We start from the raw sequence: 12,746 nt of genomic DNA, 5'->3' as shown, positions 1-12,746 counted from the left end.
GCAAAGGTTGCAGACCCCTGCACTAGACCTTCTCCCTGTACCTCGTCTGATTCTAACTTGGTTCTTTTGGTTGATCTCAAGTGTTGATAGCGTCTCTGACTTCACACAGAAGAAAGCTCTGGTTTCCAAGTCTCATCTTCACATTTTCCACAAGGGCTTTCACAGCTCTCCGGGCAGCGCCCTCAGCATCCCAATGCTCTGTGCTGGGTTATGTGTTTTGCTGCCATGACATCCGTGCCTCAGAACTGTCCAACAATATAGGTCCTCTAGTACAGCCTGGCACCGCACCTGCATCCAGCCCAATTAATATCAGAGCACCTGCTCCTCACAACACTTTGTGGGTCATCCCTCCTCTCTAAAGGCTTCAGCAGTTTCCGGTTTGCCTCGCCTCTTCCAGGTCCTAAACAGCTCAGCTTTGTCACTTCCCCTTTTCTAACCTCTCGAGGCCTCACTCCCATTGTTGGTGATTCCCGTGTCCTGTTCTTACTGGTCTCATTGGGTTACTGCTCTTCAGCTCCCCTCGCCTTCCGCCCCCGTCCCCTACGGCATGTTCAGTCTCCGAACTCTAGTCACATGTTTTGCCATTGTTCTTTGGAGCGGTTTGTTTATTTATTTGTTTATTTATTTATTTATTATATTAATTTAGTGCTAGACAAGTGGCCCGTATGCATAACAGCACTCGACCAATCAAAAAACAAATAACTACAGTTCAAACATTGACAAAATCCGGTGTTCAGAATATTGGAATATGGACAGTCAGTAATAAAAGAAGCAGCTGACATTTTTCTGATCTATCTCAAAGCAATTCAGACATTCAGCAAAAAGTCTATTACTTCTCCTTCAATCGACTACCAGTATTACAGATTAGGCTCCTACTGCCATGAGTGACACAAACTCGAAAAGCAGGGAAGGTCTAGACCTACATCCCACAAGGATACAATCCCTGTTCTTCTGGGAGCAACAGTCGTCTAGCTCAACCCTACGTAGGACCTTCAAATCTGAACGTCTGATAATCCCTGGCCCTGTTTTCTGTCAAAGCCATGCCAATGGTTTATCAAGAAGGGCCTCTCTGGGTTTTTCCCCTGCTGGTTTCTCTATGTTGGGATTGATGACATTTCTTTGATCCAGGAAGAGCTCTCTTAAGGCCTTGTCCCTTATTACTAGCATCTGGGATTTACTCCACCTCAAACTCTGGGCAGTGTTGGAATTAGTTTTACAATTAGCCAGTCTGGGTGGATGCGAAGCCTGTGTGGGTTTATGAAAAACAAAGGGGGCAGTTGAGGTCAAAGCCTGTGGACGGACTGCTGTGAATGTTAGCGGCGCCACATTTGAATCCAAGGGATCTTCGAGCCCCTGACTGTCCATTCTTGTCTGCGATGTTTGTGAAGAATGTGCCACTCTCTCTGGTTTTTGGTCCATTTGACAAAAATTATCATTTTTCTCCAGGTGGAATTGCGATGTATACTTATCCAGTGAATCAACCCATATACAACATCAGCGTAACTATTGCACAAGTTAGGTTTGTGGGTTATATTGGCCTTAACTCTCAGCCATTGTTCAGGGGAATGTGCTCCTTCTGAGATATAGACTCATCAGGAGTTTTCCCAGACTCTGACAAGGGCAGATGAACAGAATGTCACATTCTGTTCATCTTTGATACCCTTTTCCATCCTTTGCTCAAGGGGTTTTACAGCAATGGGAGGGGACAGCTTTGTGCGATTGATACTTCCTGACAGAATTTTAATGGTAATGTCCCCTGACACTTTGGGCCTCATTACACGGATGGCGGAGAACCATGGTGCAATTAGCGCCATGGTTCATGCCGGTAAAATACCAGCACCGCCTTGGTGGAAAGGGGAATTACCGCCCCATTCCAAGGTTGGCGGGGCGGTAATTCCCCCTTCCACCATTGCCCTTCCCCATTCCCATTTTTGCCCCATAGGGCATAATGGGAATGGGGAAGGCGCTAATTACGGCACCGCAAATTGCGGTACCGTAATTAGCTCCCTGATCCCTTTGCGGGTTGGTTTTTAACGCCTGCAAAAAGCAGGCGTTAAATTCCCCAACCCGCAAAGGGACCTCGTAATAAGGCGGTAAGGATTTACTGGTACCGGTAAACCCTTACCGCCTACCGTGTAATGAGGCCCTTTGTCAGTATTTACCTGACAAGCACAGCCTATTGTTTCTTTTTCCAAACTTGCCTTATGAGTGCAAGAACCCAATCCGCGGCCACAGATCTTCTCCTCATCATCTGAAGATAAATCTATTCTCCTATCCTGTAACCTCTGGTTCCTACATACACCGAGTGCCCGGATCTCTGCCAGACGATTGATATTCGGTGTTTGAGAGATGGCCGTACTGCCCTTTTCTACACATACAGGAGCAGAAGTCCCATATATTGAGCCTTCTCTGACAGCTATACAAAGGGTAACTGCCTGTGTGTCTGATTTCATCAGGGATGATAATCAACAAATAGATCCCATCCTATGTGTATTTGTGGGGTATTGTAAGTAGTAAGAGTATTTGATACTCTATAGGGAGGCCCTTTCTCACATTAATGTCTGTCAATTATGACATTTAAAAACCCTTTGGGAGACTTAATTAAAATAATTCCTGCATATAAAACGTATAGCTTTTTGAATGCGTGAAAATAGCTCCAAAGTCTTAAGATGTTATGTCTGTTTGTAAATGAGTAGTTGAAAAAATTGTATTGGCCTCAAATCCTTTGTCATCCTCACAATATTCCATTTGTTGCGTAATGAGGCTTATTTCTGTAAAGGAATTCATGTTCATAATTGTTCTGGAACATTGTGCATTGAGATTAATCGTTTATCTGGTTGGATTGGCAGCCATGATACCCCCACTGATGTAGGGGAGGGACTCGCCTGACCCATCGCCTTTATTTGTACTTACTTAGTATTTGGAGGCTCTTCCACCATTAAAAAGTTAAAGCATATGAGTAGGAAACCATCTTGGGGTCAGGCACCAAGTATCTCTGCAAAGTCCGAGATAGACCTTAGGTCAAAGACATTCAGCTAAGTATAAAATGAAATGGCTTCTGTAAGTATCGAATATATCTAGGTGTTGCCTTTATCCGGAACCAATCAAGAGTCAGGAGTATAAGTGTCGGGCCCTCTATGATATGCTGCAACATAGATACGAAGCAACATAAAACATTTAGAGACTCTATCAGACATCTCTGTTACCACTTCCTGGTCTCTTCCAATGGACACTTTTGGAACCTTCACATTCTGCACTCCATGCATTACATACACACACGTTCCGAGTACTAACATTCGAGACACACCATAGCAGACTCATTGCTGATCATATTTTATTTTTAAAAAATAGGGACTGTGAGAATTGTGCTCCTTAAAAAAGACTTGGAAACAAAGCAGTAAGTGAATCAAAGGATGCCTTGGGCAGACAGAGGAACATAACAGGACTCATGCGCACAGAGGCGGGTGCCTGTCATTATCTGTTGTCCACCACTCGCATCCCAGGGAGAGGGCAGGAGCCCCCCCTCAACCAGGAGCTCACAGTCCTCCACCGCATGGAGCCCACCACGGATGCAGTGTTCTCCGTGTGCCCTTCGTGCTGACTCCTGTGCACGCTGCGCTACGGGTAAGGCACTGCCCCTCCACTGCCTTCTTTGTGTTTCAAGCACATCTAAAAGCTCGGCAAGCTGTGGAAAGTTACCTAGCTTGTCCGTGTGCATTCCTGTAGCACACTACATCCTCCTGACTCGTCCAACTAGCTCTGCCTGACTTGCAAATGTCGGGCGCAACACGGCGCCACAGTGAGGCTGGAGCCTCGTTGCCCAGCAACTAATTTCCTTTTTATCCACACGACATCCTCCGGCAGGCGGAAGCGCCGGCAGCCACACAAAGGCCCATACCAAGGCCCCTGTTTGCTCCCTGTTCGCGCCGTGGAGTGCCCCTACCCTGAACCTTAACATATGGGACCGATCCGCTATGGCGCTGGATACTGCCCGGAGCACACTCATTCCCAGCTGTTGATGCATTTCTGAACTTTGAACAGGTACGGAACCTCAAAAAGAAATGCGGTAAGACTCTTCGTTGCCCTGACCCAGCTGAGCACAGTATGGTGATCCCACCCAGCCTGACCTCCTTGTTTCCCCGACCGGATATTAAGGACATTCCCCTCTCTCATTCGGGAGCACCCTCACTAAATTAGTATCACACTCTTATAGCATTCTAGTTACGAATCACCTCTTTAAATGCTCATATGTACGCTGGGCACCTTCCTTTATGTTCAGTACTCGCACGGCGCTTGACGTTAATCCTACTGCTCGCAACTTGTTGCATTCACCTAGTCAGACTAGCTGAACCATTACCTTTTGAGTCATTGATTACATTGTGCACATGTACTTACCTAGTCAGATTTGCTGATCCACTGCCTTTGAGTCATTGATTGCTTTTTTGCACATGTACTTACCTAGTCAGACTAGCTGAACCATTGCCTTTTGAGTCATTGATTGCATTTTGCACATGTACTTACCTAGTCAGATTTGCTCAACCACTGCCTTTTGAGTCATTGATTGCATTTTTGCACATGTACTTACCCAGTCAGATTTGCTGAACCCACTGCCTTTGAGTCATTGATTGCTTTTTTGCATATGTACTTACCTAGTCAGATTTGCTGAACCACTGCCTTTTGAGTCATTGATTGCATTTTGCGCATGTACTCACCTAGTCAGATTTGCTGAACCACTGCCTTTTGAGTCATTGATTGCTTTTTTGCACATGTACTTACCTAGTCAGATTTGCTGAACCACTGCCTTTTGAGTCATTGATTGCATTCTTGCACATGCACTTACCCAGCAAGCTGCACCTGGACTGCCATTTCTTGGCCGATCCTACCTCTGCCCAGCGCAGAACCCCTTTACGTACCCTCCAGTGCACTCTTACCCTACCGCACAGACGGCTAGGGCACCTGGATCACGATATGCGGCCACTACTAACTGCCAGCCACCCTATTCTCGCTATCATCGTAGGGTTCATCATTGCCACATCCCTCTGTCTCCCCACTCCCAGCACCGTTAAAACCGACCCTCATCACCCTACCCCACACTATCCCACAATGCCCCTTAGTAACTCATACCTCAATGACCCTGCCCTATGGCTCCAACACTTTGCCACTAAACCTACACCCAATCAACCTTGCACGCTCCAAGTCAGGAATCTTAGACCTGGATCCAGTCTGCCTCGTCCCCCTCGTGCCCCCTGCACTCAGCACACACATGCACCACTACTTCACAGAAGTTACCACCATCCCACAGCGCCATCTCCACCAAAGAACTCAAGGGTGCCCTCATTAATGCCAGATCTATTACGGCCCACGCGTTGGACATCTCCGACCTCATCACCACTCATAACCTCGATTTTGTGGCCATCACCGAAACCTGGCTACACGCAGCCTCTGGCCCACTTCTTGCCCTCGCTATCCCCAGCGGCTACTCTATCATTAGAGCTGACCGACAGACAACATCCAAGGGAGGTGGAGTTGCATTCATACATAGAAATAACATCACACTTAGAATCATCCCCAACACTGAGCTCAGTTCTGCAGAATCCCTCTCCGTGAAACTCACCTTATCACCAACTAACACTGCAACTCTCCACCTTATCTATAGGCCTCCAGGACCACTTGGCTCCTTCATAGATAAGATCACGGCCATTCTGACCGTCAACACTAAACCCAACTCTCAGGTATTGCTTCTAGGTGACCTTAACCTTGGCCTACTTGACACTAAGGATCACTTGGCCTTTGAGGTCGCTACCACACTAGCTAATTTAGGATTTCAACAGCGCATCGACGAACCTACCCATATTAAGGGCAGAACGCTTGACTGGATTACTGGCCTTAATTGCAACACCACCATAAGCTCCAACCACGCTTGTGCCTGGTCCGACCATCACATCATCATCTTCCACTTACCAGCGACCAACCCTCACACCACTCCCACGATAGCTCCAGCCATCCCCATAAGGAATAAAAAAGACATCACCAGGGATAAACTACTCCCACTTATCCTTCCTATCCTGAATAAATGTGTGTCCCAACATAACGACCCCACAGTCTTAGTAGACATCTTCAATCAAACACTGCTTAAAGCCATTGATAACATAGCACCGCTTAAACTACGGAAAGCCAAACAACAAGCCCATTTGAACTCCTGGTTCACCCCGCAGTTAAGAGCCTTACGCAAGGAAAAACGCAAGGCTGAATCACTCTGGAAGAGCCACCCATGTGACTCTAACAAAAAACGCCTCATCACCACCCACAATTACAAGGAAGCGATTTTTCAATCCAAAAAGGAGTCATACAACCAACGTATCATACAAGCGGAATCCAACACTAAGGAGCTATTTAAAATCCTTAAAGAATTGGAATCCCCCTGCCCCACTCCTGATACCTGCACTAAAGCCAGTAATTGGTGTAACAACATCCAAAACTCTCTCCTCAACAAAATCACCACCCTGCAATCGAAAATTAAAGCCAAACAAACTACGCTACTCACCAACCCCACCACTAAACCTTCCACTACCCCGACAGCTTCCTTTACTCACACCCCTTTTAGCTTCACCCCACTCACCATCCTCGAGGTCGAAAACATCATTCGCAATTTCAAACCCTCTAACTGCCAAGGTGACTCCTGCCCAGCACCTATCATTAAGGAAGCGGCACATGACCTCGCTCCTTTTATAACTACCTTCATCAACTCTTCATTCCTAACTGGAACGGTACCCAACAACTTGAAGGACGCTTGGGTTATCCCTCTCCTAAAAAAACGACTCTAGACCCTGAAACACCAACTAACTACAAACCCATTACCACCGTACCATTCCTACTCAAAATACTTGACAGAGCAGCATACCTGCAGATTCAGAACTACTTAGAAACCAATAACCTCCTCGGCTCACGACAATCTGGCTTCAGACCTAAGCATGGGACTGAAACAGCTCTTCTTGACCTCAAAACTCAAATAGAGGACCTCAAAGACAACGGTAAACTGGCCCTTCTACTACTACTGGATTTATCCGCTGCCTTCGATTTTGTCAATCACCAAATACTATGTCGGCACCTGAAGTCCACTGCGCACTTCTCTGACAACGCATCCAACTGGATTAGGTCATTCCTCGACAATAGGCACATGAGAGTTTTCTCACCTACTGCATCGGCCGACCCTACACCAGTCCCTTGTGGAGTCCCGCAAGGGTCCTGTGTCTCCCCTACTCTATACAATGTCTTCACCAAACCATTATTAGATGTGCTTGACTATCTGGGCATCACCTACACGAATTACGCTGACGACACCCAGATACTCATACCCCTCACTGGTGACTACATTGTTGACTCCAAAGCCCGTAATGACATTTACCTTGTCATACAAGCATGGATGGCCCAGCACGAGTTGTGCCTCAACGATGACAAGACTGAGCTTCTCATTTTAGGCACGCAACAGAGACTTAACAAACTGAGTCCCCTGTTCGGCTCCTTTAACATTGACGGTAATCTAATTAAAGTATCTAAAGATACCAAAACTTTGGGTATCTACCTGGACGCCTCCTTGACTCTCACCAGACAAACTAATGCAGTGGCCGCTACGTCTGCTTACACCTGCAAATTGATTTCAGCCTGTCGTCCATTCCTTACCGGCCAGAACTGCATTACCCCGGCCAGGACCTTGGTCATGTCCAAATTGGACTACTGCAATGCACTGTACCAAGGCACTAACCAGGGTAATCTCAACAAACTTCAGACTACCCAAAATAATGCCATTAGAGCGGCTCTTAATATCCCCCGATCTGCCCACATCTCAAAAACCAGGAAGAACCTCAACTGGCTCTCAGTCGCCCAAAGGATCTCTCTGAAAGCACTAGCCCTTACATACAAATGTGTCAATCACCAGGCCCCCACATATCTAGCCTCGTGATTCACTCAACATATACCAGCGCAAGCACTTAGATCTGCACAATCCCAAGGTCTTGCGATCCCTAGATTCAAGCTTCAAACCGCTGGGGGTGCCAGCTTCCCTGTCTTGGCAGCCAAACTTTGGAACTCCGTACCACTCACTATCAGAACCTTACCATCATTTAACCTATTCAAACACAAAGCCAAGCTTTGGCTAGCTACATCTCACTAACAACCGCGCTTCTGACTCTGGACCCAGTTTTGCTTTGCTCCGGCATTACTGTTCTGCTTATTGCCTTGATTTGTAACGTCAATTGTATATTTTGTTTACAATCTGTTGGTACCATTGTGATGATATGTCATACCTGTAATGTTCTGCCAAGATATGCGCCCGGTTGCCCTTTGGCCTGGTCTGCGCTATACAAATAAATAAACAAACAAACAAAATGTTTAGTTGAATACCAGCCCAGTGGGATATTTAAATATTAAAGACACTTCTTAAAAAGGGTGGCTCAGTGTGCATTTTAAGTTGAAGGAAACATTTTTGCCTAATTTATTTGCATTTATACACTTCAGCTGCAGAAGGACGTGAAAACTCAGAGAACGGAAACCCTCAACTGTGACCAAAGAGATGGCAGCAACCTTCGTCCGTTTCCAACCCAAGGGAATCTTCATGTGCCTCATACAGCGGGGACGAGATCCTTCTCAGATTCTGATGCCGCTCCGTTTGAGGAGCGGCCCCATTTTAAGCTAAAGGAAACTGACAGGTGCTGTGCTACCGAGAACCTCTTTCTGGACGCATTGTCTCTGGACTCTTTAGATGATGTTGATACTCCCCCGCCTCGTAAGCTGGAACGTGACAAGTTCTCGCCTTGTTTTACTGAGGTAAGGTCTTCCCTCCCTCAGGTTTTAGTGCATTAGTAAAAGTGTGTATGGAACCTCTCTCCCTTTTTATATTTAATAAGCCTCAGCATTGTTCAACACCCCCCCGCAGCTCGCTCTACTTACTGCCTCCCATCCCTACTGAAAGGGCACAACTAACAGGTTTAGCCATGAATCAGATCCTAAAGTAAAGAATCACAAAGACAGAATACTCATTATCCTATTTTGTCTATTAACATTCCAAATAATGATTTTGTTTATTTTATTTACAGTTATGTATATAGCAACTTTATCCAAAGAGCTCAGCAAAATACAACAATCAGTACAACAAAGTATAATAATGAAAGCACACCACAACACAGCAAATTCAAGGTAAACATAGATGGGTTAGGAAACCGAATTCAAATGCTTAGGTTTACGTTGTCAGGAGGGAAAAGCAGAGTGTAAGAGATATTGGGCCTCATTATAATGTTGGCGGATATGATATGAACGGTGCCGGTAAGGCACCGGCACCGTTCATACCGTCCCGCCGAATTACGAGTTCTGCTCGTGGGTTCCTGACAGCCCGCCAGGCCTGACCTGGCGGGCTGTGCGGCACCCGCGAGCATAACTCGTAATTGTACCGGCACCGTTATCAACGGGGCCGGTGCAACCATGCTCCCCACCCCCTTTTTGCCCCATGGGGCAGAATGGGGATCGGGAGCCCGGCAATACCGCCACCTGCGAATGGGCAATTACCAGCCCATTCAACTCGTAATGGGCCGGTTATTGCCCAATCGCGGATGGCAGTGCCGGTAGCGAGTTTGGCGGTAGCCGTGCCGTGTAAAACAGGCACGGTTACCGCCAAACTCGAAATGAGGCCCATTGTTTTAGTTGTTACTTAAACAAACAACAAGAATGGCTATCCAGTGGGAGAGCACCCCAGAGCTTTGCAGCAATGAGTTGACGAGCACAAACCCGGGAAAGAGCGTATGGTTGACATTGAGAGGTAAGAAGAGACTTAGAAAAAGAACGAAGGAGCTTTGTTTGCTGATACAAAAAGACAAGATCAGAGATAGCCTGGACGCGAACCCCTTTAAAGGTGATGCAAAGAAAGTAAAACTAAAACCGAGTTGGAATAGCTACATATTGAAGCTGAGCCAAGTAGGGAGAAATTCTAGCAGAAAATCCAAGGCATGTCAGTGCCAAGTGGATTCCTATTACATAATGCAGGAACCCTCCTGCATCCCTCCTCCCCCAACTTATGCATAAATTTCCACCGGCTGGCTTGCAGAATGTAAGTCATTCTTTCACTTAATATGTTCAAAACAATTCACCACCATACAGTATCCCTGGGTGGGTCTTTATTTCTCAATAGATACTTGGTGGTCGTCAATCTCCATGCATGCACAAAGAGTGAAGTCATCTGACCCACTATGACTGCCAAGAATAAATACTCCGGCAGATGAAACAATATCACCTTTGCAGTAAACGGTAGTCACAGATTTCGCTACCATGATAACCTGGAGGATCAGGCCCAAATTGGGTTGACTCTTGATGAAGGTGCATAAAAGGTGTCAACTTCTTTTTCCCCCACAATACCCTCTGCATTCTGCTAGAATTATCGATTCCAAACTATATAGTATTGCAGGGGTTTGACAATGCATCATAAGCTTGGGTGTGTCTTTCCTTAAAATGGAAACACCTACATTTCTAAGGGAGGGGACAATAGTGAAAAGCTGAGTGATAGAGGCAAGCTGAGGGTCATAAGTTGGGGAAAGGTCATTATCCCAAGGGATAATGTCATATCCGGTGGTCTATAAGGCTGTTGGCACATATAGTTTTGCAACTAAATATCAAAGCGTTTTTGTGGAGAAAAAATGATCACACTCGGGTAACTTGTAATGGTAATTTAATTAACATGGATCTCGCAGCACTAAACCTTTCAGATTTTGAGACACATTGCTAGTTGTTAGTTTGAGGAATTAAACTGCATATGCTCTGCTCTGCCTTCACATTGCTGAAGGCCAGTGTTTGTGTGCTGCTTGTTAGGCTGCTGCTCATGTCAGCATGTTTGAAATAGGTTATCTCCCAGAGACTATAGACTGCAGTCAGATCATTCCAGTTGGCTGAGAGAAAGCATATAATGGAATCCATGTCCTAATGGATATTTCAGCCCTCTACCAAACCATTTCCCAAACAAGGTCTGATCATATCTTCAAACAAATTGCTGTCCCATTCCGCAACACAGGCTAGACTAGACTGTTGGTCTTTGCATGTTGGCCACTAAAAATCATAGAATGCCCTCAGTTGAAGGTTCATCACCCGGAACATGCCATCACTCGAATGACATGAATGGTCTAGACTCTAGACGTCTCTGCATTCAAATCTTTGCTTAGCATCCATTGTCAGTTAGAGATAATTAAATTCTTTGTCCCTCCCAGGCCAAATTCCTCTTTGCATTCTTAACGGCCACTCATTGAAGAATTGGACAGCTCTTTCACAACTCCCCTTAGTCCATTTGATAGACACGCAACTATCAATGGCTGGAGAAAGGTGGGATTAGCTAAGTGTAGAAAGAGCCTGGAAAAGTACTGAGATGTTTCCTAACAGCCCCACCTGTCACCCCTTTCTCTAGCAGTGCTCATAATGGACTGTCCAATGGGCTTCCTATAAATGGTGGAAAAGCTGTCTCTTCCGTAACCAGATAAGTGGGAACCTCAAAAGCCCAGGGATTTGTTGTGTCGCCACCACTTGGGAGAAAGAACTGCATTCCATTCTCTCACTACACGCAGTTGAGAAGCAGAGTAGAACCTACCAACATCTGGGCATGTCAGTATGTTTTTTCTGCCCCTAATAAACTTCAAGAAAGCTTCCTGCTTACTTTCCGGTCCTGCTCTGGGAAACTAGATAGGAAGCAAATGAAACCTATAAAGGACCCTGGGCATTGTATTCAGCCAAAAGCCTGCCAACACCCTCCACAATCCCACGTCTCGTTTTTCCCCAGCAATTAGTGATGCAAGATAATACTTCTACGAATCAGAAAGCTATTATCCTATGCATACGCTTTTGGATTCATCAAGGCTATCACATTTAGATACATTTGCTATAAACCCCAAAACATGTTGGTGTCCAACAACTTCGACAGTTTGAAAGGGAGGTCCTAAGATCTGTTATAGAAATAAAACCATTGTCATCTTGAGATTGAACTCAAATCCACCCAAGTATATCCCTCTAATCACTGTGTTTGACTTTGTGTGCACCGCAAAGGGTTCCATAACGAGGGTGAAGAGGAGGGGAAAGGCGGGCATCCCTGCCACATTCACCTTCTAGTCACATCGCCCCGGACAAATACCCATTCACCGTTACTCTGGTGGAGCGAGCCTCATAGTTGGCATTCACAAACTTAGGAACTATCTGCGCGCTGACCAGCACTTTGTCCAGGAAACTCCTGTCGGCCCACTTGAAAGCAAACACAGGCAATCATAGACATGACTGAAAGCATTTTTAGTGTCCAACAGCAGTACGATAGTAGCAAAGCTGACAGGTGATGCTTCCACCCTGATTCTACCAGGCGAAGAACCTAACAGATGTTGCTTGTCTGCCTTCCTCCAGCAAACACTACTTGATCAGAATCGATTACCAAGGAAGGACATCATGAAGGCTACTTTTAAGTATACCAGTGAGATTCCAAACCGAACACTCGCCTACCGTTTGGTTGCATATGCTGCAGTGCCTGCACTCTGGATGTCTGCTGTATCCCGATCCTGCGAGGATCCAGCAGGTCCAAACACCCCTTTGCAACTCCATCAATGGCAAGCCCGCTTCTATCCACCACAGACTGCCCTATTTATGGAGATGTTTAACCAGAGGTGTTACAAGACTCACGCCTGTCTTGAAGACGCTGTGATAATCAGATGCTTGCTACGGGCAACAAAGCTGTGTGT

The 12,746-nt window shown here is 46.0% G+C and overlaps 1 protein-coding gene across 5 annotated transcripts in view; it reads left to right on the top strand.

Annotated features, from left to right (window-relative positions):
• Positions 1-12,746, top strand: part of MTCL1 (microtubule crosslinking factor 1) — a 669,362-nt gene that overhangs the window by 603,782 nt on the left and 52,834 nt on the right. For all 5 annotated transcript variants that reach the window (XM_069613397.1, XM_069613399.1, XM_069613396.1 and 2 more), the window contains one exon: positions 8,515-8,823. In XM_069613397.1, coding sequence (XP_069469498.1) covers positions 8,515-8,823 — 309 coding nt within the window. The remainder of the gene's footprint in view (positions 1-8,514; positions 8,824-12,746) is intronic.

Source organism: Ambystoma mexicanum, chromosome 5p (assembly GCF_040938575.1).
Source record: "Ambystoma mexicanum isolate Mex_15411 chromosome 5p, UKY_AmexF1_1, whole genome shotgun sequence".
In the NCBI taxonomy this organism is placed as follows: domain Eukaryota; kingdom Metazoa; phylum Chordata; class Amphibia; order Caudata; family Ambystomatidae; genus Ambystoma; species Ambystoma mexicanum.
This window is presented reverse-complemented; position numbering and strand designations above follow the sequence as displayed.